Genomic DNA, 23,291 nt, shown 5'->3' with positions numbered 1-23,291 from the left:
AATTTGTCGCCTTAAATTGGGAAAGATAAATAATTAAACAATGAAATTGTTATCTCCATATTTTTACATAATAAATTACAAACTTAAATGAAATGATACAGCGCTCAAATAAAAATTGTCTAACTCTTTAATTAATGACAAGTCATTGACAAAATTAACAATAATCTTTCTTATTGCGTTAAATAAGGCTAACAAGTATAAAGCTTAAACATTACTACTGATTATCGCTTTAAATTTCGCTTCCAAATACTGCACCCGTTTCAGCAGCTTGTCACTGGTGTTGAACTCGTTGTAGGGCACAGGTATGACTTTGTATCCACTTTTTTCCAACAAATCAAAGCTTAGGTTCGTTATGCCGCTAGCCGAGCGATGAGTTCCATGGCAGACATCGTGGAAATCGACCACCATCAACGCAATTCTTAAAGAAAAATCGTCAGTTTTGAACATGTAACAGCACTAAAAATATCTATGCACATACGTAATTAAGTAAGTCAAATATTTGAAGATAAGTATTGGTAAAAAATTACTGTTATGCCTAGATTACTTTTTGACCGAGTATTTATTTGTTAATTGTATTTTAAAATCGTAATAATAAGTTGAATACGTACTTTATTGCATTTGGGTTCTCCTTATCTACGGGTAATGGATTCCTTTTATGGTCGAATAAGCAAAGTGCGTCTGAATGGTTATGTGTACAAAAGATAATATGGTAATTTGTGTACAATTCGAAAACAACAACTAACCAATTAAAAATCCCATTTTGCTGTCATGCAAACTTTTCAGATGATTGCTGGTAGGCAGCAAACTCTTCAATGCATCCAACATCCCGTTAATTAAAATTTGTTTAGATTTTGAATGCGCAAGTGGCACTCGGAAAGCTGCACTATCTTCTGGCAGAAGTGTTCCTTTGTAGTCGCATGCCAAATGCTGCGCATATGCATTCAAATTTAATAACTTCATTTTAGAGGTAGGTGAGAGACCATTTCGATCTGCTTCCAGTTTCTCAACGAAATTTGCACTATGAAATATGAAATGAAACAGAGATGTTAGAAGTTTAATATATAGTATAAATTTAGGAGCTTAAGCAAAGGGATACCCACCTCAAAACAGAGGTCAGCTGTTCGTGGCTCACAAGTCCTAACATTGCAAGCGACCACACGTGATTCAGCCAATCATTGCATTTCTGAAAATCAGCACATACAATAGATGTAGATAACTTTTTACTAACATCATCAATAAAGGAACTTTTGAAATTTAATATTGCCGATGTAATGAACAAGGCACTTATATCTTGCGGCCGACAAATTTCGGAATTTTTCAGTGTCCATAGTGTTAGAGCCTCCATAATGTCTGCAAATAAATTTTTCATTTGAAATTTTTGTGAATTTAGTTTGAATATATGGATTCCTACCTAAATCGCGGTACTTTAATATTCCCAAGCTCGTTAAAATGGACCCAACAACTGCTGATTTTTCGGTATTTTTTGGCAACGCAGTCTGTATATCGGAGCAAATTTTCGCCGCTAGCACTGAGTCTTGAAAGTTTAGGGTTGCCATAGCATACAACACATCAGCAGACTGTTTAAGATCTAGTTGTTCAGTTGTGCTACTTATATTGAAGGCAAGGGATCGCAATAGAGGCGTACTTCGTCGTTTACGTTGAGCCAATGTGCTCATCACCTTCACCATTTGTGGTAAACTTATGCTGGCAATTAGTTTGGCAGCCTCGTCATCACCAGCAACTCCTAAAACAGTGTTAAGGTCGTCAGTTCGAAACCCGGATATACGTTTGGGACCGTTGTTTTCGTTTCCGGAGCCACCACTCGCATTGCCGTCTTTACCCATGGTGCGCCCTAGCACGCGACAGACACGCAAAAAGCGAGCATCATTTTCAAATTCCGCAATCTTAGCACGATTTATAGAGCTCCATTCAGCTAGCGTCGAGACGATTTTCAGAGCATGTTTACGCGAGAGCGGTCCGCTGGATTCTGACACAGATAAAAGGCCGTTTACAGTTTTCGCGTTAAGGATGCGCTCGTCAAGGCTGTTCCTCCCTTTACTGTCAGTAGTTTTCGATTTTTCCTTAGTGTAGCTATCTTCTTTGAGGGACTCAAACGCTGCAGCAACCAAAGAACCTGTCAAAATCGGTATTTATATTTTATAGTTTTGATACTGCTTATTCAATTAATATACTTTTTGGTCTTTTTGCATTCAAGTCGGTGTGGTCATCACCGGACGTACTCGTCTCCTTTTCTACTGGATTTTGGGTGGAAATATCACCCGGTTTTTGTGTTGCCGAAGTTGCGGTTAAGCCAGCACTCCTTACAGATGTACTATATGTTGCATATTGTATACGCCGGAAAAGCTGGGCGGAAACACCGCCTGTAAAGCGTTGTAACACCAACATTGTTCACACTTCTTATTAATAATTGTGGTGTAATTACCCGATAGAACCTGCTGTATATAGATCAAATCTTTTATATAACCTTTTGAATACTGATGATCAATTGCAATATGAAAAATATAAAATTTTACAAAAAATTAATGAGTGTTGCAATTTTTTAAAATTATAAGTGTATACTTAAATGAATATTCGAATATTAAATCGTTGACATTATACTTTTATTTTACAAAATTTACATTTTCCAAAATGTGTATGAAAATCAACGAACACCGCAAGACAAACGTCAAAAGTAAAAATATGTTCCTAGGAATGGAAGCATATACATATCTCTAATTTGATTGTCAAACGATAAATCGTAAATTTACGAATAAATTGTACCGAACAAATCTTTGTTCAGAATTCCTTGTTGACTTTGCGTTATCTAAAAATACAATAACCATGGATGATAATTTATTTTCCAAAATAATATCAATGTGAATATATGTAACAATTTAGCTTTAGGTGTTTTGTATGTTATATCTTCTTCTTTATCAGTGCAGACACCGCTTACGCGATTATAGCCGAGTTGAGTGTATGTACAGCCTACTAAAGCTGTAACTACATAACTCACAAATGCGTATGCTAAAGAGTAAAAGTACCCATATACGACATGCATGTGCGTTCAATCGGATTATGTTGGGGAATGTGTCAAAAGTTGAGCCCGTAGAAATCAGCTCTTTGGTTGTTTTCATTTGAACAATGTTGCCATTGCTCAATACGCATATATAGTTTTGTACACATCTAATTTTCAATTACAATTTTTCATAATATAATATACAAAAACTGAAAACAAACTATTAAAAATAGTTTATATATTTATAAATAATAGCATTCGACTCTGATTTTGAGTTAGCTTATGAAAATTTCAAACTTATTGAAAACAATTTTTATAATTACTATAGTATATCGAGACTGGCAACCCTGCGTTGTGAGAGAGCAATCAGCTGACACGTTTCTACGGGGAAAATTTCAAATACCGTGGAAATCTACGGTATCCTACGGTAAAGCGAGCGGAAAAGCGGTGTTGGCTGATCATTTACATTGCGCTCTCATAAGATAAGTCGTATCAGCTGATTCGGGCTGCGGTTTTGCGGAATTCGCTGATTGCTCTCTAAAGCCTTGTTCACATACAACTTTCCTCGGTTTGCTTGACAGTTCATACTGAACAACAAAGCGCGGAAAACAATTGGTATGCCACAATTAAGGCTTTGCTTTCCTTTTTTTTGTAAACGTGATCATGGAAAACGTACGTACTTTCCTGTCAAAACAAAGGTCTGTATTCAATTTATACTAATATTTATAATCTTAGAAGTATTTAATAAATTGATAGTATTTCCCAAATCAAAAATTTTAGTAAATACTTACTTTTTCAACACATCCCCAAATTTTATGCAAAGGTACAACCCTTTTCTAATTTATTGAAACCCGTAAACTCTGGTGACAAATCACCAAAACTTTTTGTGTTCTTTTCAACAAATTTTGCCACAAATTAATTTCTTAAATTCCACGGATTTCATTTGGTTTTCAATTTTTCCTTTAATTTGGTGCAAAATTGTAGAGTTCATGAACATCAATTTTGCGGTGTATAAAGTAAAATTTAATAAACACTTTAGGAAGAGCGAAACTTGAAAGGGTAGGCATAGACAAGGTTTGGAATTTGCAGTTGTGTGAACACGAACTCGATATTGTGTAAAGATAGTGAAAATATTTGAACTGCAGCAAAATGGTTGATAAATTCATTAGCATGTGGAAGGTACGCGAATTGGCTGATAAAGTGTAAGTATGGAATCAATCAGAAAAATGCTTAAAGATAATATACTAGTGACCAAAAGACCTTGTGTGCACGCATATTGCTAAAGGCACTTTATAACTCTTACCAATTCTATATTGAAATTTCGTAATTAAACTAAACTCTATATTGGTTAGCAAGATCTAAAGACAATTGACGAACAGCCTCATTTACTCTCATATTATATTTAAGTCATATTTTCAATTGGGCTCATATGTACATATGTATTTCTGTATATAACTACTTTCGCTTTGTATAAGGCAGGTGGTTTTTGATTGGATAAAATTTATAATTCTTGAGCAATTATTTTTGTATAAAGATAAATTTATAAAGTAGGTATTCGACACAGCACTGCTATGTTCATGTGTGCCAGCTAACAATCAAAAATGCTTTCAAATTTAAGTTTAGGTTTTAATTTCCATTTCTGTATTTCTATATACCACATCCGTATTTAATTATATTTTTTTACTTCAAACACGCAACTACCACCTGTTCAGTATTGGTACAAACAAGTATAAATGTGCATATAATTTAGTAATGTTTTTGGATGGCCATACTATATATGTAGAGTTTTTCGCTTATTTCAATTTTTAATTTCGAATTATAAATTATATTTTTCTAAAAAAGTTACAAAACCCTCAGCTTATAACATAAGTTGGCTATAAGACCACTGAATTAACAACATGACTTGTTGAAAATGTTTTTATCTTATCTGTTTTTATGTTAAAAAAAATTAGTTGCAATCGAAAGTCCTTAAATCAATTATGAGATCTTCCTATTTAGAAGAAGTGTGAAAAATTTCAATAAGATCCTTTATTGCGATTACCTCAAAAATCTGGGAAAATATTCTAGACATAGCATAGAAATCAAAAAACTATTTTTTGAAATTTCAAGACAATTGAGTTGTAAAAAATATTACATTATTAAAGAAAAGCAGTGTATGAATGCGCTTAACATACTCATTAACTTAGCAACACATCTATTAAAGCAGCATGCGTATACTGCTTAGTGGCATTCTTTACCAATGGAGGAGAAGCACTGTTTTGGTTGGATTTTATTAGGTCATAGGAAAAGAAAATATTAAATAGATTTTAGAACAAGTAAGGAAGAGCTAAGTTCGGGTGTCACCGAACATTTTATACTCTCGCATGATAATTGTGTAAAGTTTTATTCCGCTATCATCATTGGTTCCTAATGTATACATATATTATACAGAGAAGGCATCAGATGGAATTCAAAATAGCGTTATATTGGAAGAAGGCGTGCTTGTGAACCGATTTCACCCATATTTCGTACATGTCATCAGGGTGTTAAGAAAATATTATTTACCGAATTTCATTGAAATCGGTCTAGTAGTTCCTGAGATATGGTTTTTGGTCCATAAGTGGGCGAGGCCACGCCCATTTTCAATTTTTAAAAAAAGCCTGGGTGCAGCTTCCTTCTGCAATTTCTTCCGTAAAATTTAGTGTTTCTGACGTTTTTTGTTAGTCGGTTGACGCACTTTTAGTGATTTTCAACATAACCTTTGTATGGGAGGTGGGCGTGGTTATTATCCGATTTCTTCGAGGCGGGGCCACGCCCACTTTTCCAAAAAAATTGCGTCCAAATATGCCCCTCCCTAATGCGATCCTTTGTGCTAAATTTCACTTTAATATCTTTATTTATGGCTTAGTTATGACACTTTATAGGTTTTCGGTTTCCGCCATTTTGTGGGCGTGGCAGTGAGGCGATTTTGCCCATCTTCGAACTTAACCTTCTTATGGAGCCAAGGAATACGTGTACCAAGTTTCATCATGATATCTCAATTTTTACTCAAGTTACAGCTTGCACGGACGGACGGACAGACGGACGGACGGACAGACAGACATCCGGATTTCGACTCTACTCGTCACCCTGATCACTTTGGTATATATAACCCTATATCTGACTCTTTTAGGACTTACAAACAACCGTTATGTGAACAAAACTATAATAATCTGACTCTTTTAGGACTTACAAACAACCGTTATGTGAACAAAACTATAATACTCTCCTTAGCAACATTGTTGCGAGAGTATAAAAATGCATGTGGCAAAGAATGTAGATTAGAGTAGATCTAATGACCAAAATTAAAAATTAACAATTTCGAGCTTAGAATTCCGGGAAACCTCCTGTTGCAAATAAAAACATTTGGTTCCTGTTCCAATGTAGTCATGTTTCATTGTAAAAAAACAAGTAGGAGGGGAATGGGTGGGATGAATAGGAGCGAATGGGGCGGTTTGCGCGAAGATCGATTTAATTGGTGAATGAAATGCTGGAGTTCAGAATGTAGTCATGTTTCATTGTAAAAAAACAAGTAGGATGGGAATGGGTGGGATGAATAGGAGCGAATGGGGGGGTTTGCGCGAAGATCGATTTAAATGGTGAATGAAATGCTGGAGTTCAGAAACACAATGGTGTGTAACATGGTCTACTTAACCTATAAAATACTTTTGGTTACAACGAATATTCACTTGTTTGATAATACATATGTATGTATGTAGGTGCAAGTTGCAAAATTAAATATAGGCTATATAATATATGTAATATAATATTTATGTATATATAAAGTTATGTAAATAGGTATGTACTAAGCTATATATTTATGTCTAAACGGATTTTCCTCCTACCAATCACAGAACCAATGTCGTTATGAATTATACGGAAATCGAAGGAAAGGTGCGTGAAGCAACAAATGATGATCCCTGGGGACCCACAGGACCTTTAATGCAGGAATTGGCTCATGCAACTTTTTCATATGAAAGTTTTCCGGAAGTCATGTCCATGCTATGGAAACGCATGCTACAAGACAATAAATCTAACTGGCGACGAACTTATAAGGTAGGCACATTTTCCTTTAACTATAATTCGGCAACTTCTCAACTGTCCTACAAAAACAGAGCTTACTACTGTTGAATTATTTGGTACGTAATGGTTCAGAGCGTGTGGTGACATCATCTCGCGAACATATTTACGACTTACGATCGTTGGAAAACTACACATTCACCGATGAAGGTGGCAAGGATCAGGGTATTAACGTTAGACATAAGGTAAAGTGTTAATTTGAGATGCTTTTATTTATTCAAGCTAAATGTTGTGTTTGTCTCTATTACAGGTTAGAGAATTAATAGACTTTATACAGGACGACGAACGTTTGCGCGAAGAGCGAAAAAAAGCAAAAAAGAATAAGGATAAATACATAGGTATGAGTAGCGATGCAATGGGCATGCGAAGTATGAGTGCACAAAGTGGTGGTTATAACGATTGGCGTGCACAGCGCAGTGATTTTGGTGACAATTGGTGTAAGTGAATGAGATTATCTACATTTATAAGCAAATGTATGCTTAATAAAATTGTTGTGTTATTCTTAGATTCCGATGCACGCGGTGGTGACCGATACGAAGATGAGGATGCACAGTATGAAGGCGAGCGGGAGTATTCCGATAGTGATTCGCCGAGCCCTAGGTACGTGGTGAAAGGAATGGTAGTATAATTTTTTTGCTTAACAGTTTTTGTACACCATGCAGGAGAGCAAATCGCTACAATGATCGTTCGAGTCCCGCTGATTTTGGCATAGAGGCCAAGCCGAATTCTATTAACATGAATATACGTCCCAAATCCGCTCTCAACAACACTCCATCTAGTAATGCAAGGCAGCCAGCTGCAAAGCCAGTTGTTGGAAGTAAAAAAATTGACATGGGAGCTGCAGCAAACTTTGGTAAAATGTCACCAAGTGCGGCGGGTATACATTCGCCTACTCATCGAGATACGCCCATCAGTGGTGGGGATGATTTAATTGGTAGCAATGGTAATGAGGAGGGTGGCGTTGGATCAATAGACAACAATAATATTTTAGGTGTACAGCAAAAAGTTATTAGCGGCAATAATAATAATAACTTACTTGATGATATATTTAAAACCTGCCCAGCGCCGAACGACAAAACTTTGACTAGTGCTGCCATTACAACCGATGATTTGGACGATTTTAATCCTCGTGCAATCGAGTCGAAGCAGTCACAAGAATTTGGTGATTTCACCTCAGCCTTTGATAGTGGAGCATTGCCTGAATTGCCTACGACGAACATTGTGGGAGTTTCCGATGAATTTGCAGACTTCTCCTCATTTCAAGGAAGTTCAGCTTCCAACACACACAGAGTGTTGGACAATAGTTCGTTGACGACGGCAACTCCAGCTAACGATTCATTTGATTTATTTAGTGGCACCTCGGCCACTTCTGCAGAATCAGCGACGACTGGCGCTTCAACAACTACTGATCTTTTAGCTGGTTTAGGAGACTTATCTATTCATCAAAGTATGCCAATGGGTAAGTTTATTTTCTTTTATATAATCTATACAGTAAGTAAACATAGGGTCGAAAATATTTTTCCCAAGTTATTTATATCGAATGCGCATGATGATTGACATTCTTTAATGTGTATAATTCAGAAATTAAATATGTTATATACTTTAGAGTAATTAACTATTAACCAACCAAAATTGAAGTTAAAAAGTAGAAATGTAAAGTAAAGATAATCGCATACATTTTGTATCTACACGTACATACATTTGTAATTTTTGCGGTTACATATTCCAATTGGATGCACACGTTCTTCTCCATTTTCAGTCGATGATGGCATAGAAGAGAGTCTCAGAATTAAGCCAATACCTGTCAGCATTAAAAATACACTTAAACATGCAATTAGTACATTCAAGTCTGTACCGAAAGTCACCTGCGCAGCAGATGCAACGAAAATTTCAAAAACAATCCAGCATTTGTTCAGTGGTGGCGCTCTTCCTGGATATTGCACTGCAGAGAAAATTATCGGTCTCGACAAGGATGCCTTGGACTGGTCAGAAATAGCCGCGTATGAGTATGCGGAAATCCTGAATAGCCTTATAAAACTATTTACCCGCGAATGGCCGGATATTCGATCATCAGATAGTGATGTGCAGATATTTAATCTTTTTAGAGTTGATTGCAACTTTGCTTATATTTATGAAACTTTTTATTCGCTCAACAAATATCTGACTATCCTGGACGTAGATGGCTCCACAACCCTAGTATCTGTATTGACGGAGCTCGTGAATGATACTCAGCTATTACCTTTAGCTTTTCTGCATATCTGCCGGGCTCAATCAATGACACAAGAGTTCAAATCGGAATTAAAGGCATTGCCTACGCTGAAATTTGAAGAAATTAATGCGAATGTCACAGAATTTTTGCAAATTATTATTTCCCTACCGAATAGAGTAGGCAATAAATTGGGTCAAAACCTGCCAGATGCATTTATACCCAAAAAGTATGCTTATAAACTGCTCAGACATTTACTTTGTGCTTTGAATTTCATCTTCAAGTGCGAAGACATTTCGTATTTTAACTTGGCATTTTGCAGCCGGCTACTAAGTCGTGTAATAACGAATTTATGTAATGCCGAAGAAGCTGACAGCAAGCTAAATGAGTTTTTGAAAATTGTCGACGAGTTCGCTAAGTTACCAGGACCGTGTGTTGTAATACAGAAAATTTTTAATTCATTGGACTCGAATGCTATATATAAAGCGGGCTTGGCTGTACTGCTTACAGCGCCAGACGTTGATGCGTATCGCTTGCTTGGTAATGCTGTAGCCAATTCAGACAACTGGCAATTTTGTTTCACACATACATTGACGATACAACGCACGCCGAGTTCCGAGCATGCTCTTTGCGCCTTAGTCCGCTATTTAGCATTGAGCGATCCGAAGCTGGTACAGGTAGTCTTTAAACAACTGCTTAGTGTTTGGTCGAAACGTTCTACCCTACAGAGACTAACAGATAAGGAGCATTTAACGTTTGGCAAATTACTTATAGCTACTGCTAAACAATTATTTGCCGAACAGAAAGACAGAAAGTTACATCTGTTAAATGACAACGACTACAAACGTTATCTCCATGATATTTTACGTTTTCATTTGGAATGCGCGGACGTGATTCAAAGGCATATTGGCATGAAGGTGGTGGAGGTAATATTCAATTACATGGAAGATCCACACACAAAAAAGGAGGATCGTTTGCATTTTGATTATGAAGATGTATTAAAGTTGTCACGTGGCAGATTGATAACGGAACTTGATAGTATAGCAAATAACTACAAAATACCTACGAAAGACGATGTAATGGGCGCAGAAATTAATTTAAATAGATTAACAAATTTATTAGAAAGTTTCACAAGCGAAACGATTGAAATATCGAAATTTGTTACACCGAACTCTCATTCAAACCCTCATTATGTTTCTTTGAATAGTGTTGAAAAATCAACGAAACTAATGGAACTAGATTCTGATGATGACGAGGAAGAACATAAACCTTACGATATGTCTAACGACACGTCAATCGTAGCAGAAAAACGCCCCAAGTTTCTACTGGACTTGATACACACTTTGAGCACAAAACCAGATAACTATGAAGTCTTTGAGGCTGCCATATCTGCAGCAGAACCGTTGATACGTTCACAGTTATCGCAACAAGACTCCAGTCTTGCCATTGACATTTTACGTATCTTGGTATCACTTGAAATGCATTATTATTATGAGGACTTCGAACGGACGAAATTCAAATGTGGCGTGGCAGTTTGTGCTTCTGCACCAGGGCCCTCTGCAAAGTATCTATGCCGGGAATTTCACACCGAGAATACATGCTATAATGCCAATTTGCGAATTCTAATGCTACAAATTTTGGCTGCCGCTGCCAAAGAACTTTCCGGTATAACAGGAGAAACGGAAATTTCCACCGAAGCAGCATTGCTACCAACTCCAGCGAAACACCCGCGCAAATTTCACTTCGAAAATGAACACGAATCTCGTTTACTGACAGCTCAACGAATAATACGACAACGCCTAAAAGAGAAAACTAAGCGATTTCACGGCCGTCACAAAGCGTTGGACACAAAGCCCGTAAAACCAAATCGTTTCCACACTGTAGCAGGCACATTTTTCTTTTCACTTGTTCGTGGTCCACGCACTCGACAGATGTTGTACGTGAAGCCCGATCATATAGCGCATGACATTGATACATTATTGCTGGTTAATTTTCTACATACACTAACTGTATTTGTGTTAAGTGCCACGAATTGCCCCCTTCTCCCCGTCATCACTCGAGAAGTTTTTGATTTATGTACATTTGTGCGGTTCAGCGTTGAGACACGCATTCGACTGGCCACGTTGGAACTTATTGGTGCCACTTTGGTGACCACACCGGTATATGTTCTTATGACACAGTTTGGGGAGCGCGTTGCGGAAATACAACAATGGCTGGAAGGTTTAGTTAAATCACCACTATTTGGAGGCGAAACTTCAGAAGAATGTCGTGATATCGCTAATCAAATTCTGAGTACTTGCTATAAATTATACTCCACAGCACAAACTGAGTAAAAACCATTTTAACTGTCGAAATCAAAATAGCATACATGGCACGAATAAATTTCGTGAAACTCTATGTAAATAATTGTATTTTTCTTCATCAATAAAAGGGATTTTATATACTAACAGGAATTTAAATGAACACATGTAATATTTCGTAAAATATAAATTTTAAGATTAATCGCCGAAATCCCGCTTTTCGCAATCAGACAATTTCCAAATTATATCAAAATTTTTTGTTATTGCACAATGGTGCCATCCAGCATTAAACAGGTAACATCTTGATTGCATATTCCAATATGTATGATAAAGGCTTATCACTGACTTTCATAGGCAGCTTTGTGATATTGCTTACACACTCATATTATAGATGTTCGATACCGATATCAAATACTGGGAACCTTATATTTAAATGTGTTTAGGCGTCACTACACCAGAAATCTTGACTTTTAAGTAATATTACCTGAAATAGTCACGAACTTTCAAATCTTGCTTACCTGGATAATCCCAAAAATCGTAGTAAAAGGAAAAAAGAAAGAAAAAGGTCATTATTAACAATAACGGTGTGACCCTGACAGTTCGCTATTATAAAACGTATTAGGAATAAACTATGTGAGCATTAATATAATTTCAAGTGTTTATCGCAGTTAAAAAAATATTAAATATTTTGAATAAATCATGTGAAAATATGTATTTTATATAATTTAATAATTAACTATATGTATGTAAATGTTCACTTATATAATGGGATTCATGCAGATAGTTTCCTTTAGATCTTTATATTTATTAGAAACAGAAAACTTTTCAAATTCCATTTTACTTATACGCATACATTTTAAAGTATTTTGTAAATTCGTTTTGATTGTATTTCTTATTTGTTTTTGTCATTCTTTTGCGCTTAACGACAATATTTTGGGATTTCCTAACAACACCTTATAATTGAAAATTCTTTGTTTTAACAAAAAAAATTAAAATATTTTGCTTGTATGTATAAATGAAAGCGTTTCTCAACATACCCGGCATCGTACCACCACGGACGCATTAGGTAAAGCAAAAGAAGAGTAAACAAAATTATTTTGGATGTTAAACGCTTAGCTTGTGTTCCCTAAAATATTTACAACAAACACAGTACTTAGGACTAAATCACTTCTTTCAACCATTTTTTACATATGTATGCTTACATACATACACTACATTTATACGCAACTGCACAAAAAGCATAATGTACCCTAAGATAAAATATGTAATTATTTTCTTAAAACTTTATTAACTAATTTTGCAATGTTTCGGTTTTGCAGAAATGCGACATCTTTTCATTTTTGTTGAATTATTATTGTTTTGAAAAAATTAGCATATATTTCTTTATAAATAAAATTTTCAGTGCCTTATTTAATTGCAACCAACTTATTTGCTTTTCACATTGCTTAAATAAAATACACAAAAACGTGTATTGAAACAATGTGTATGTTTAAGTATAAATACACGGAATCCACACCCCATTTAGTAGAACTTTTCTTCAGACTTGAATTAATGTTTAATGTAATGTTTTTTCTTTAATATTGTGCTTCATTACATTAGAAAACAGCATTTCAATCATTCCTATTTTTTGTTTATATGTACTTGAAATCCACAAATGTATATGTATGTATGATAATGAGTATATCACCTCATTTTGAGAAACTCTTACTTCTTTTTCTGCAGCGTTATTGTGAAATATTAATTTCACCAACGAATTTCTAATTTTTCAGACAATATCTTACCGCCCATTTCAAGCAACAATAACAGCGACCTACTCCAACCCATTAGTGCTAGCAACATACAACAGCAACAACAGGCTTTGGGCGAATCAATAAATACATCTAGACAAGTTGGCGCGCAAAATGTTGGTGCCACTTGGTCCGAAAACTTAAACACAGGTGATCTGAAAATTGATCTAGACAACTTGTTGAACAGCAAATCAAACAAGTCCAATGTGCCAGCACCATCGATGAATGCGTTAAAAACACAGAGTCCCACGAAACACATAGGCAGTGGTGGTAGTGTTGGTAATAACAACGTGCCATCGACAATGCAAACTACTAGTTTCAATGCGTTTGGCGGCGGCGGCATTTCTCCTTTGACCGGCTCCGGCTTTGGTACGCCGAACGTTGTACAGAATTCCGCAGTACTCCCATCTGCCACAATCGGCATTCCAGGCACTTTCTTTGCCCCAACATCACAAAACATTCCACCTCAATCACAGCAAACAACATCAACACCAGCAGTAACATCACAAATGTTTGCTAATTTTAGTGCAATGAATTTGGAACAACCACAACATCAAAAAAGCGGAGGCAATAGCAACAATAATCAAGTACAAGCGCATGGTTTTGATATATTCCAATGATATTTAATAGCATAAATAAATCACACACCGACATACCTATTATGTACTGTATACCTAGTTCTGAAAACAATTACTTTCTTGTTCTTGATTTTTTTTTATTCTTTGTTTTGATTCAGTCCTACAATCTAACTGCAATGTTAATTATTAAGAATATCCGTGTGCGCTGATTATTTGAATGAGAAAAAGTATTGCAATTTTTGACTCAAGAAATTCGTAAGCAATTAAAATTAAATATGTGCTTAAATCGATATGCACAAATATTACAATAATGTCTGTAATATAAATGAGTGCATTCGATATATGTACATACATACCTTTACATTTATATACATATGTAAGTAAAATATACTGTATTCAAGGAGTGCGTTGCTGCCTCCATTTTTGAGTTTTATATGTTGTGTAATTATTACAGTGAATATGCGTGTTACATACAATAGAAAAGTATACAATACTTATACAGATTTGCAATGAAATGTAATACATTGAAAACGTTAAATATTATTAAACATTACATTTGTATTAGTGAATAAAATGAGTTAATTGAATATACAAAAGAGAGTTAATCAAAGCGTATACTTACTGCGTCGGGTATGTTCCAAGACGATCATAATATACTTACATATATATTTACATATGTGAATGAAGGTAATGATTAACAGATTAACGAATCGTTCCGCAGAAGTATTTTAAACTCCCATTGAAAATATTGTTCCCCCAACGAAAAATATATGCCACCATTTTTATTTTCAAAATATCACTTCCACTTATACTACATTATTGCTTGAACATATTGACTTCCGTTCTTACATGCAAAAGAATAACCGACGACAGTTATTCATCTTACTGATTGTTATTATTTGTGTTGTGTTAATAATTCTCTTTTCAAATACATATTTTAAATATTATTTCACAAAAAAATACGTACCGTTATATTAGGTATCCACTCCGTCCTTATTCCCGTTTGGATTAAGTCTGTGCATATCGTCACTTCATTAACAAGCAACAATTAGAAGTTAAATTAATAATGGAACAAGGTTGTGTAAAAATATGTATATGAATTAATATTTTTGTAAATCCGTAGTATTATTTTATGATTTTCTGGGTCAATCAATGTGTACATCACTTTAATTAGCATAAATTTGTATGTACGTATGTATATTAATTAGATATGAACATAAATTAGAAACAGTTTAATTAGAATAAATATATAATTTCGTTATGTAATATGTATACGTATAAAAACTGTTCGTAATTTTCCAAAAGTAAAATAATTGCAATAAACCATCGCAAACATTATATGGTGGTGGAATATTAAAATAAAATTTTGCGTTGTTATATAAACAACGTACATATACATATGTATGCATGTAACAAATAAATCAAATCATGTGCAAATTTTGTTTGTCAGTGGTATACGCATTACCTATTCGTAGAAATTTCCAGAGCGAAACCACCACCGAAACTCATGCCTCACAACGATTTTGAATGAAAACGTTCATTGTTGGTGCAGCTAGATACTGTATGTGAAAATATAAGACCTTAATGATGATGATATTGTTGTTTTTATAGCGGCAGAAAACCGTTCTGAAGTAATTTAGGGGATTGCTGCCGGGTTGACAGTCCTTGGCTAGGTAATAATTCTAGATCCGCCTGTCGTGGAAGCCTTGATACTGTAGGTGGCATTGCTCTACCTTTACGTAGTATTTGTATTTGGGAAAATTAAGAAATAAGTTAAATATAAGTACATATGTACACTGACACTAGGCAAAATATATTCAAAGGCTGCTGCTTAAAATTCGTTTTGAGCTTGCGTTTTTTTTAATTTAATATCGTAGGACAACTTAGTTGCTCTAAGAAACTACATATCTTTAGTTCGTTATTATAAGCTAAAGATATTCAGAAATAGGTAATATTTATTTGTTACTCTTTTGAGCTAAAGTTTTAATATTTTTTTTTGTGAACTTGGTCTGAGGAAACATCAAAATCAATGGTAGTGTGTAACCAGAATGAAACGGCTAAGTTCGTCTGTAACCGACCATTGGTCCGATTTCGCTAAACCCAAGCCAAGTAACTTAGGTACCAAGGTTCATCAAGATATTAAAGTTTTGAAATTTATTTATGTGGTAGAACTAATTACTAATTCACTTATTTTTAGAATATTTCTATTTTTAATATATTTTTTTTTATTCATACGCTACAGAAACTACTTTATTATATTTTGAGAAACAAAAAAAATATATACATACGTAGATCTAAACTATCGCTGAGATGGCATCTTCGAAATTCGATTAGATACATTGCTCTCCAAAATTATATTCTTTATATTTATATCTCTGCCTAAGCATGATTTCATTTCAAATGAATTTTCATTGAATGAATGAATTTCAAAATACTCAGTCATTATAAGAGGAAATATAGGAACTATTTTATCGCAAGTTTATATAAAAAACAAGAAAAAACGTTAACTATGTGTTCAGTTTGTATGGAAGCTATAAGCTATAGGAATCCGATCTGAACAATTTTTTCGTAGTTTATATTGTTACCTTAAGCAGTAGTCCACGTGAAGATGCCACTTCAAATGCGAAAGTTTTCCATACAAGCCTTTGATTCCGATTATTCATTTTGTATGGCAGCTATATGCTATAGTTAACCGATCTGAACAATTTTTTCGGAGATTACATTTCTGCCTTAGAAAATAACCTGTGCTAACTTTGTGAAAATACATTGTCAAATGTGAAAGTGTACCATACAAGAACTAGATTCCGATCATTCAGTTTGTATAGCAGCTATATGCTACAGTAAGCCGATTTGAGCAATTTCTTCCGTATATTACATTATTATCTTAGAAAATAACCTGTGCCAACTTTTGTGAAGATACATTGTAAAATGTGAAAGTTTTCCATAAAAGAACTTGATTCCGATCGCTCAGTTTGTATGTTACAGTGGTCCATATCGGCAGTTCCGACAAATGAGCAGCCTCTTGAAGAGAAAATGACGTTTCCAAAATTTCAAAACGATATCTTAAAAACTGAGGGACTAGTTCGTATATATACAGACAGACGGAGGGATGGTCAGACAGACAAAGGGACATGGCTAAATCGACTCAGCTCAACATACTGATCATTTATATATGTACACTCAGTTTTTTTTTTACGCGATCTCTTTTTACGCTATTTCACTTTAACGCGGTTATTTTTGCAGCGCAAATTCCTTTTTTTACGCGAATTTCTCACTTTAACGCGATTGCTTTTTTTTCGTTTTTTGCTTGGTCTTAAACTTGCAGCAGAATTGGAAAATTATTTTGTAGCAAATGATACTGATGCCGAACGTGAACGAATTTTTCAAAAAGAATTGAGTCTCTGCATGTTAAGATATAAAGTACGGAATTTATTGGGTCCAAAAAGAAGCATTCAAACAAAATTAACTGAATTTATGGTGCAAACTCAATCGGAGATGCTAAGTCAATCAGAACATCAATCCATAGTTCTTACTATTGATTCTGATACAAATTCTAGTGATATCAGTGCCGGCCATCAAAATAAGCGGCTAAGAATAATTTCCACTACGGATAATGACAGTGATTAAACAGCATTCAACGGTTTTTTTTTCAATAAATGTACCTATTTTCTATTTTCTTCTCTTTTATATATGGTTTTTGTTTTGTATTTTTTATTTTGATATGAATGAATAAGTCATAAGTCTGAAATTTGAAACTTATTGTATTGTTTTTGAATATTTTTTTGCGCGTATATTTTGTTATACGCGATATTTTTTATATTCGGAACCAATTCGTCAGTTAATATTGGAAAACTAACCATTTTTACGCGATTTTTTTTACGCGATTAGTGGCAGAACCAAAAATCGCGTAAAAAAAGGACTGAGTGTATATACTTTATAGGGTCTGCGACGCTTCCTTCTGGGTGTTACAAATTTCGTAACAAACTTAATATATCCGGTTACTAATTTTTCTCTACAAAATTGAAAGGAAAAGGAATTGTGATTAATAATATTTCCGTACTTTATTCAAAATGTTCAGCTATTATATCAAAACTTGTTTAGGTTTGCAAAAAAATTTAGTCCCTCAAAAGTAGTTTCCCAACCACGTAATGTAAAGACAATAGCAGATAATAATAACCTAAATGTTATAAAGTTTATATTATACATTTATGAGGCAAATAAATGTAATCTTCCCTTAACTATGTACTTTGTATTACCTAACGAGGGGTTACTTGTTTACAATTAAGCCTCAGCGTCCTTATTCTTGTTCTTCTTTTTCTTCTTCTTCTTCTTAGGTTCTCCTTCACCAGCTTCACCGCCATTCTCTTCTACGACTGTGTTATTTGCTTCTTCAGCCTTTCCATTACTTTTGCTTTCAGTAACTTCGCCGTTTTCCACATCCCCGGCTTTGCGTTTCTTTTTCTTATTTTTCTTTTTTAGTGCTTGTGTCTCGGTAACACTCTTTTTGTCTTCTTTTTCTGCTGCTTCAATGGCTTCTTTCATAACTTCTATATTTTTACGTGGTACTTCACCAGATTCGTAGAATTTCAGACGATCTTCCACCTGTTGCTTTAGTGTTTCACCAAAAACGCTCGTCGGTTTCTCCAAAAAGCAGTCAATACGGGATGCAATCGAACACTTGTTTGCCAAAAAACGAGATATGCGGCCTTTGTTCTTTAATCCAGCACGTCCAATGAACGATGAATGGTAAAGCAATCCATATTTTGGTGTGTTTGAACGTGTTTTCAATGCACGGAAAAGTGCTTTTTCCGCTCCCAATATTTGTACTGTTGAGGCTGGGTATTTAGCTAAATTAGTCAAACTACCTGCGTGCGAAATCAAACGTGCCCCAACTTGATCACCAATCAGAGATTGCAAATTTGGTGCCACTGCCTCCATTTTATTGTGCAAATACGTTGCCATTTTCTTTCGATATTCAGACAAACGAACCACTCGTTCTGCAAATAGTTCGATATTTATTAAATCTACTATTGAAATATCCATTCCCATAGACATTTTTGCGGCGTCTATAATAGCTTGCGCCTTTGCCGAATCCATTACAATTTCCTCCAATTCTTCTAATTTGTCTTGGGAAAGGCTTTTACGGTCTTTAATATATTTAGCAGTTTTGGCAAACAAGTAATTATCAGGAACAATTTTGACCAACTCTGGGAAATGGTACGAATACCATTCCCGTATACGCATTGAAAAAGTATTTACGTCCTTATCCAATTGATCTAAGAGCGCAATGGATTGTATTATCATATTGTCCGAACGGTGAACGTTAAACTTTACTTTGGCACGAGAATAACTGTGACCCAAACCCAGTTGCGCTATTCCCGCAGACTTGTCGGTAAATCCTTAAAATATATTGCTTATGTCAATTTATGCTAAATTTATATTAGATATCAATTAAAAAAGCTTACCTTTAACTAGCCGATGGAAATGAAAACGTATACCACGTAATATTTCTGGTACAGCTCCAAAATGGCTACATTGCACACCAATCGATTCAGTAATAGCTGCTCCCAACTTAGCATCCGCAATGCCTAAGGTACATTTCTTCTTCTTTAACTTTGAGAAGAAATCATCTAAAAATACCAACAAATCTTGAGGTGCAATACCTTCAGATATAGCGTTAATGTTTTCCAATGCCGCTATTGCTGTTTTGAAAGGAGAAAATCCAACTAATTTTACAATCGAATGGAATTTTGCTATATCAGTTACGGATGCCTCAACTTGAGGAAGAAACATAGATACTTCTTCAAATTCCTTGACTGAAAATAGGGAGTATCCCGCAGCATGTTCGTAGAGGACGTATAGTTGCGACTAAACATACAAATGTTATATTAATAAAGTATTACAAAAATAAAAAAAAACTGCTACAAACCATATTTACAGCAAAATATGTCACAATTTACAATTACAAAGTATTTTAAACCACAAATAGCACGCTATACAATTTTCCACGTGTTTTGCATTTGCACAATAGTTTGAGGATTTGACATTTGTAATCCAAAACGTCACCTATAAAAATTTGTGAAGATTTTAATTGAGACATTTAAGGGCACGCGAAATTTTCGAAGTTTCCGAACAGTTTTTCTATATGTTTGAAACTTTAAGAAATTCCTAAGGCATAGATTTTATAAAAGTGTTTAATTCAACATAAAAGATTTTTGTATTTGATATTAGATTATTTTGAAATGACGGTATATGAGGTGAATTTTTGTATGTTGTTGAACAAGAAACAACATGTATCATAGATTCGATGAAGGAGAACCTGAATAACTTGTTGTGTATATTATTTTATAATATCTAAAGCAGAAAACTACAAAAACCGTATCAACGAAAATAAATTTTTCTTCTTTTCGATTTAAGTATAAATGTGAGGTTGAATTTTGTAAGTGTGGCAAATTTGACTAATTTTTTAATAGTTTATTGTTTTGAGTATATACAAAAAGTGTGGCAACTGTGATTTTGAGTGAATAGTGAGGTGTATTTTGACTTCGTGTTACAAATATTTTGCAAATAAATCATCTACAGTCTAATAATATAGCAATATTCAAATGAATTTAAATTGTTGCAAGTTATATACAATATTTGATTGAATTTCGAGTATAACTAATTTTATAGATTTTGCTGAATAAAGTTGTAGAAGACGACATCAGCTGCGACGGAACAGCAGAGCCGATTGGCAGACGATACGTTTTTAAGCCATATATACATATATGTTAGACTCACTTTACGTAAATCACACAAATATACATAAATGTAAATCTTTGTGGTCGGGCCCACTGTCTTCTGTTCAAGTAACAGCAACACCTGAAAGCCACTTTAATATTTTCTAATACTCGTGTGAAATTGCTTAATATAATCTAAAATCGGTGAATAAAAATAGCAGGCATATAAGGCAAGAAAGTTTAAAAATTCAAAAACCAACATCGATCGATCTCTATACACGACATAACGGTATTTGTATTCAATATTAATTAACACACAAATCGCTTAAACGAAAACGATAAAGTCATGGAATTTCTATTGTAAGTATTGCTCCTATGATAAACCTTTTTATATTATTTCCCTTTATATAAATTGTGCAGCCTTATACTAATCTCTACAATCTATTAATCATATGTAGTAAATAGAAATAAGTACCCAACTACTTTTTCATTCTTGTCCATAAATTTAATTCTGTAGTCAAGGGCGAAAATAATATCAATGGACTGTAGTAAATGACAAAGGTATACTCAGTATTAACATTGACATTCTGGACTTCTTAACTCTACAAAACACACAGACCGTTCTGAACCAGCGCCCAGCGTTGCAATCGTAGAGCTCCAATAGCCTTGCCAAGCTAAGCTAGTAATCTCTTAAATTGAGGAATTAATACTAAGCCATAATTAAGTTCAAACTTTCAATATTCGCTTCGAGGTTTGTTCGAATGAAACCGAACCGAAACTTTGTCCACTTAAACTGGGAATCAACGAATGGAACAAATATCTTCTATGTTGTAACATTGCAATGAGTTAAACCTTTCAATAAGAAATCAACCAATCATTTCAATACGTGTTACTTATATATTATGGTAATCATTATAATAATAATATTTTTAATTTTATTTAGTGGGTCACGTTCAAGCAAAACTTTTAAGCCAAAAAAAAATATACCAGAAGGTACTCACCAATATGATTTAATGAAACATGCGGCTGCTACTTTGGGTTCTGGTAATTTACGTAATGCTGTCGCATTGCCGGATGGAGAAGACCTTAATGAATGGGTCGCTGTTAATAGTAAGTTGACTTTAAATTGCTATAGCTTATCATGCATTTACGGATCTATTACTATTTTAGCTGTCGATTTCTTCAACCAAATAAATATGTTATATGGTACTATTACTGAGTTTTGTACCGAAGAGAGTTGTGTTATTATGTCTGCAGGACCGAAGTATGAATATCATTGGGCGGATGGACTTACTGTGAAGAAGCCTATTAAATGCAGTGCACCTAAGTATATTGATTACCTAATGACGTGGGTGCAAGACCAACTAGACGATGAGACGCTGTTCCCATCGAAAATAGGCATACCGTTTCCAAAGAATTTTCTCAGCATAGCGAAAACTATTCTGAAACGTTTATTTCGAGTTTACGCACATATATACCATCAACATTTCTCAGAAGTCGTTACTCTAGGTGAAGAGGCACATTTGAATACATCCTTTAAGCACTTTATATTCTTCGTTCAAGAGTTTAACTTAATTGATCGGCGCGAACTAGCTCCACTGCAGGAACTTATTGATAAGTTGACAGCTAAAGATGAGCGGCAAATATAGGATTCATTGCAAGTCGGGATGCAATTGGAGTTTTGAGTGTGAACGATCTTATTAAGGAACACACTCTTCGAAAATCAACACAAACATACATACATACGTACACATACATTAAGAAATAGTTGGAAGACCTTGAAAATAGAAACATATGTTGAAGGTTTCGTACATTTTTTCGTTGAATATTATATTTCAATAACCTCAAAACTATTAATATCCTCGTACGATTTAAAATTTAATTTTTACAATTAGAATAATGTAAGCGCAAGTGTGCAACAAGTATATGTATATTGCAGCCTACATTGTTACTACTACTAAAATTGAAAGCTAGAATTTTTAATTTATTCTCTAAATATAAATATTTATATTATAATAATTTTTTTTGAAGTAGCTTTACAGCGACAAATGCAATAAACAATTCTATTTTATTTGTAATTAATGTTAGTTGCTGTTTTAAGGTTTTTTTGAAAATGCTAATTTCAAGGTCCTCTTAAAAGAACACTTAGAAATGTACTCATTTAGAGCTAATGCCAACATTTCGCATATAAAAGATGCAAACAAGCATGAATAATTACTTGTTAATTCATTGGAGGAGAAAGAATTTATCATAGGTGTATGTGGTGTACATGCCGAAATTAAAACTACTCACTAGCGCCATATTATCGAATATTTATCAATTTATGGTTAAATGAGTTAAAAAAGTTGAATTATAAAAAAGAGCGAAAAATTTCAACAAATCAAAAACTGACTATATATATAAAAAATAGTAAGGTTTAATGGCCATTCGTATACATATACATGTAGATATAACCTTTTCTATTTAAAATTATATGTAAGCATTTGTCTTATGCAAGAGGAACGAAAACATTGATATTGAAATAATAAAGAATAAAAGAGACCTTTAAGACATGACTCCCAATTTTATTTTCAGCAACTACAAGTGA

The 23,291-nt window shown here is 34.3% G+C and overlaps 4 protein-coding genes across 8 annotated transcripts; 2 read left to right on the top strand and 2 right to left on the bottom strand.

Annotated features, from left to right (window-relative positions):
• Positions 1 to 109: 109 nt before the first annotated feature.
• LOC126758536 (FAST kinase domain-containing protein 4) lies at positions 110 to 2,751 on the bottom strand. Of its 4 annotated transcripts, none has more exons than XM_050472844.1 (7): positions 2,640 to 2,751; positions 2,193 to 2,456; positions 1,412 to 2,134; positions 1,101 to 1,350; positions 744 to 1,018; positions 609 to 678; positions 110 to 418 (listed from the first exon to the last, which is right to left on the bottom strand). In XM_050472844.1, the coding sequence occupies exons 2-7, from the start codon at positions 2,404 to 2,406 to the stop codon at positions 205 to 207; spliced, it is 1,746 nt and encodes a 581-aa protein (XP_050328801.1). In that variant the 5' UTR covers positions 2,407 to 2,456; positions 2,640 to 2,751; the 3' UTR covers positions 110 to 204. The 4 variants fall into 4 exon arrangements, with proteins under 4 accessions (XP_050328801.1, XP_050328824.1, XP_050328811.1 ...); XM_050472867.1 differs by having other exon boundaries at positions 2,193 to 2,453; positions 2,640 to 2,676; XM_050472854.1 differs by having other exon boundaries at positions 2,193 to 2,495; positions 2,581 to 2,674.
• A 1,117-nt stretch (positions 2,752 to 3,868) lies between these two features.
• On the top strand, positions 3,869 to 15,579 carry LOC126751470 (clathrin interactor 1). Of its 2 annotated transcripts, none has more exons than XM_050461761.1 (7): positions 3,869 to 4,218; positions 6,889 to 7,090; positions 7,150 to 7,299; positions 7,365 to 7,551; positions 7,621 to 7,714; positions 7,777 to 8,573; positions 13,390 to 15,579. In XM_050461761.1, the coding sequence occupies exons 1-7, from the start codon at positions 4,166 to 4,168 to the stop codon at positions 14,025 to 14,027; spliced, it is 2,121 nt and encodes a 706-aa protein (XP_050317718.1). In that variant the 5' UTR covers positions 3,869 to 4,165; the 3' UTR covers positions 14,028 to 15,579. The 2 variants fall into 2 exon arrangements, with proteins under 2 accessions (XP_050317718.1, XP_050317717.1); XM_050461760.1 differs by lacking the exon at positions 13,390 to 15,579 and adding an exon at positions 8,874 to 11,773.
• A 2,442-nt stretch (positions 15,580 to 18,021) lies between these two features.
• Positions 18,022 to 20,033, bottom strand: LOC126751471 (nucleolar protein 56). Its single transcript, XM_050461762.1, has 3 exons — positions 19,915 to 20,033; positions 19,451 to 19,853; positions 18,022 to 19,384 (listed from the first exon to the last, which is right to left on the bottom strand). The coding sequence occupies exons 1-3, from the start codon at positions 19,915 to 19,917 to the stop codon at positions 18,267 to 18,269; spliced, it is 1,524 nt and encodes a 507-aa protein (XP_050317719.1). The 5' UTR covers positions 19,918 to 20,033; the 3' UTR covers positions 18,022 to 18,266.
• Positions 20,034 to 20,492: 459 nt separating this feature from the next.
• Positions 20,493 to 23,252, top strand: LOC126752756 (MOB kinase activator-like 1). Its single transcript, XM_050463726.1, has 3 exons — positions 20,493 to 21,064; positions 21,648 to 21,814; positions 21,875 to 23,252. The coding sequence occupies exons 1-3, from the start codon at positions 21,051 to 21,053 to the stop codon at positions 22,351 to 22,353; spliced, it is 660 nt and encodes a 219-aa protein (XP_050319683.1). The 5' UTR covers positions 20,493 to 21,050; the 3' UTR covers positions 22,354 to 23,252.
• Positions 23,253 to 23,291: the final 39 nt, after the last annotated feature.

Source organism: Bactrocera neohumeralis, chromosome 2 (genome assembly GCF_024586455.1).
Source record: "Bactrocera neohumeralis isolate Rockhampton chromosome 2, APGP_CSIRO_Bneo_wtdbg2-racon-allhic-juicebox.fasta_v2, whole genome shotgun sequence".
Lineage (NCBI taxonomy): Eukaryota > Metazoa > Arthropoda > Insecta > Diptera > Tephritidae > Bactrocera > Bactrocera neohumeralis.
Note: the sequence above shows the minus strand (reverse complement) of the source record. Positions and strands in the feature narration are given on the sequence as shown.

Bases quoted from the DNA above. Each gene is read 5' to 3' on its own strand.
- LOC126758536 (XM_050472844.1), bottom strand. From the start codon at position 2,406: ATGTTGGTGTTACAACGCTTTACAGGCGGTGTTTCCGCCCAGCTTTTC. The intron at 2,135-2,192 runs GTATATTAATTG...CGATTTTGACAG, and splicing joins GAATGCAAAAAGACCAAAAA to GTTCTTTGGTTGCTGCAGCG. The intron at 679-743 runs GTTAGTTGTTGT...ATAACCATTCAG, and splicing joins CAAAATGGGATTTTTAATTG to ACGCACTTTGCTTATTCGAC.
- LOC126752756 (XM_050463726.1), top strand. The intron at 21,815-21,874 runs GTAAGTTGACTT...TTACTATTTTAG, and splicing joins TGAATGGGTCGCTGTTAATA to CTGTCGATTTCTTCAACCAA.
- LOC126751470 (XM_050461760.1), top strand. From the start codon at position 4,166: ATGGTTGATAAATTCATTAGCATGTGGAAGGTACGCGAATTGGCTGAT. The intron at 7,300-7,364 runs GTAAAGTGTTAA...TCTCTATTACAG, and splicing joins GTATTAACGTTAGACATAAG to GTTAGAGAATTAATAGACTT. The intron at 8,574-8,873 runs GTAAGTTTATTT...CTCCATTTTCAG, and splicing joins TCATCAAAGTATGCCAATGG to TCGATGATGGCATAGAAGAG.
- LOC126751471 (XM_050461762.1), bottom strand. The intron at 19,385-19,450 runs GTAAGCTTTTTT...ATATATTTTAAG, and splicing joins TTTCCATCGGCTAGTTAAAG to GATTTACCGACAAGTCTGCG.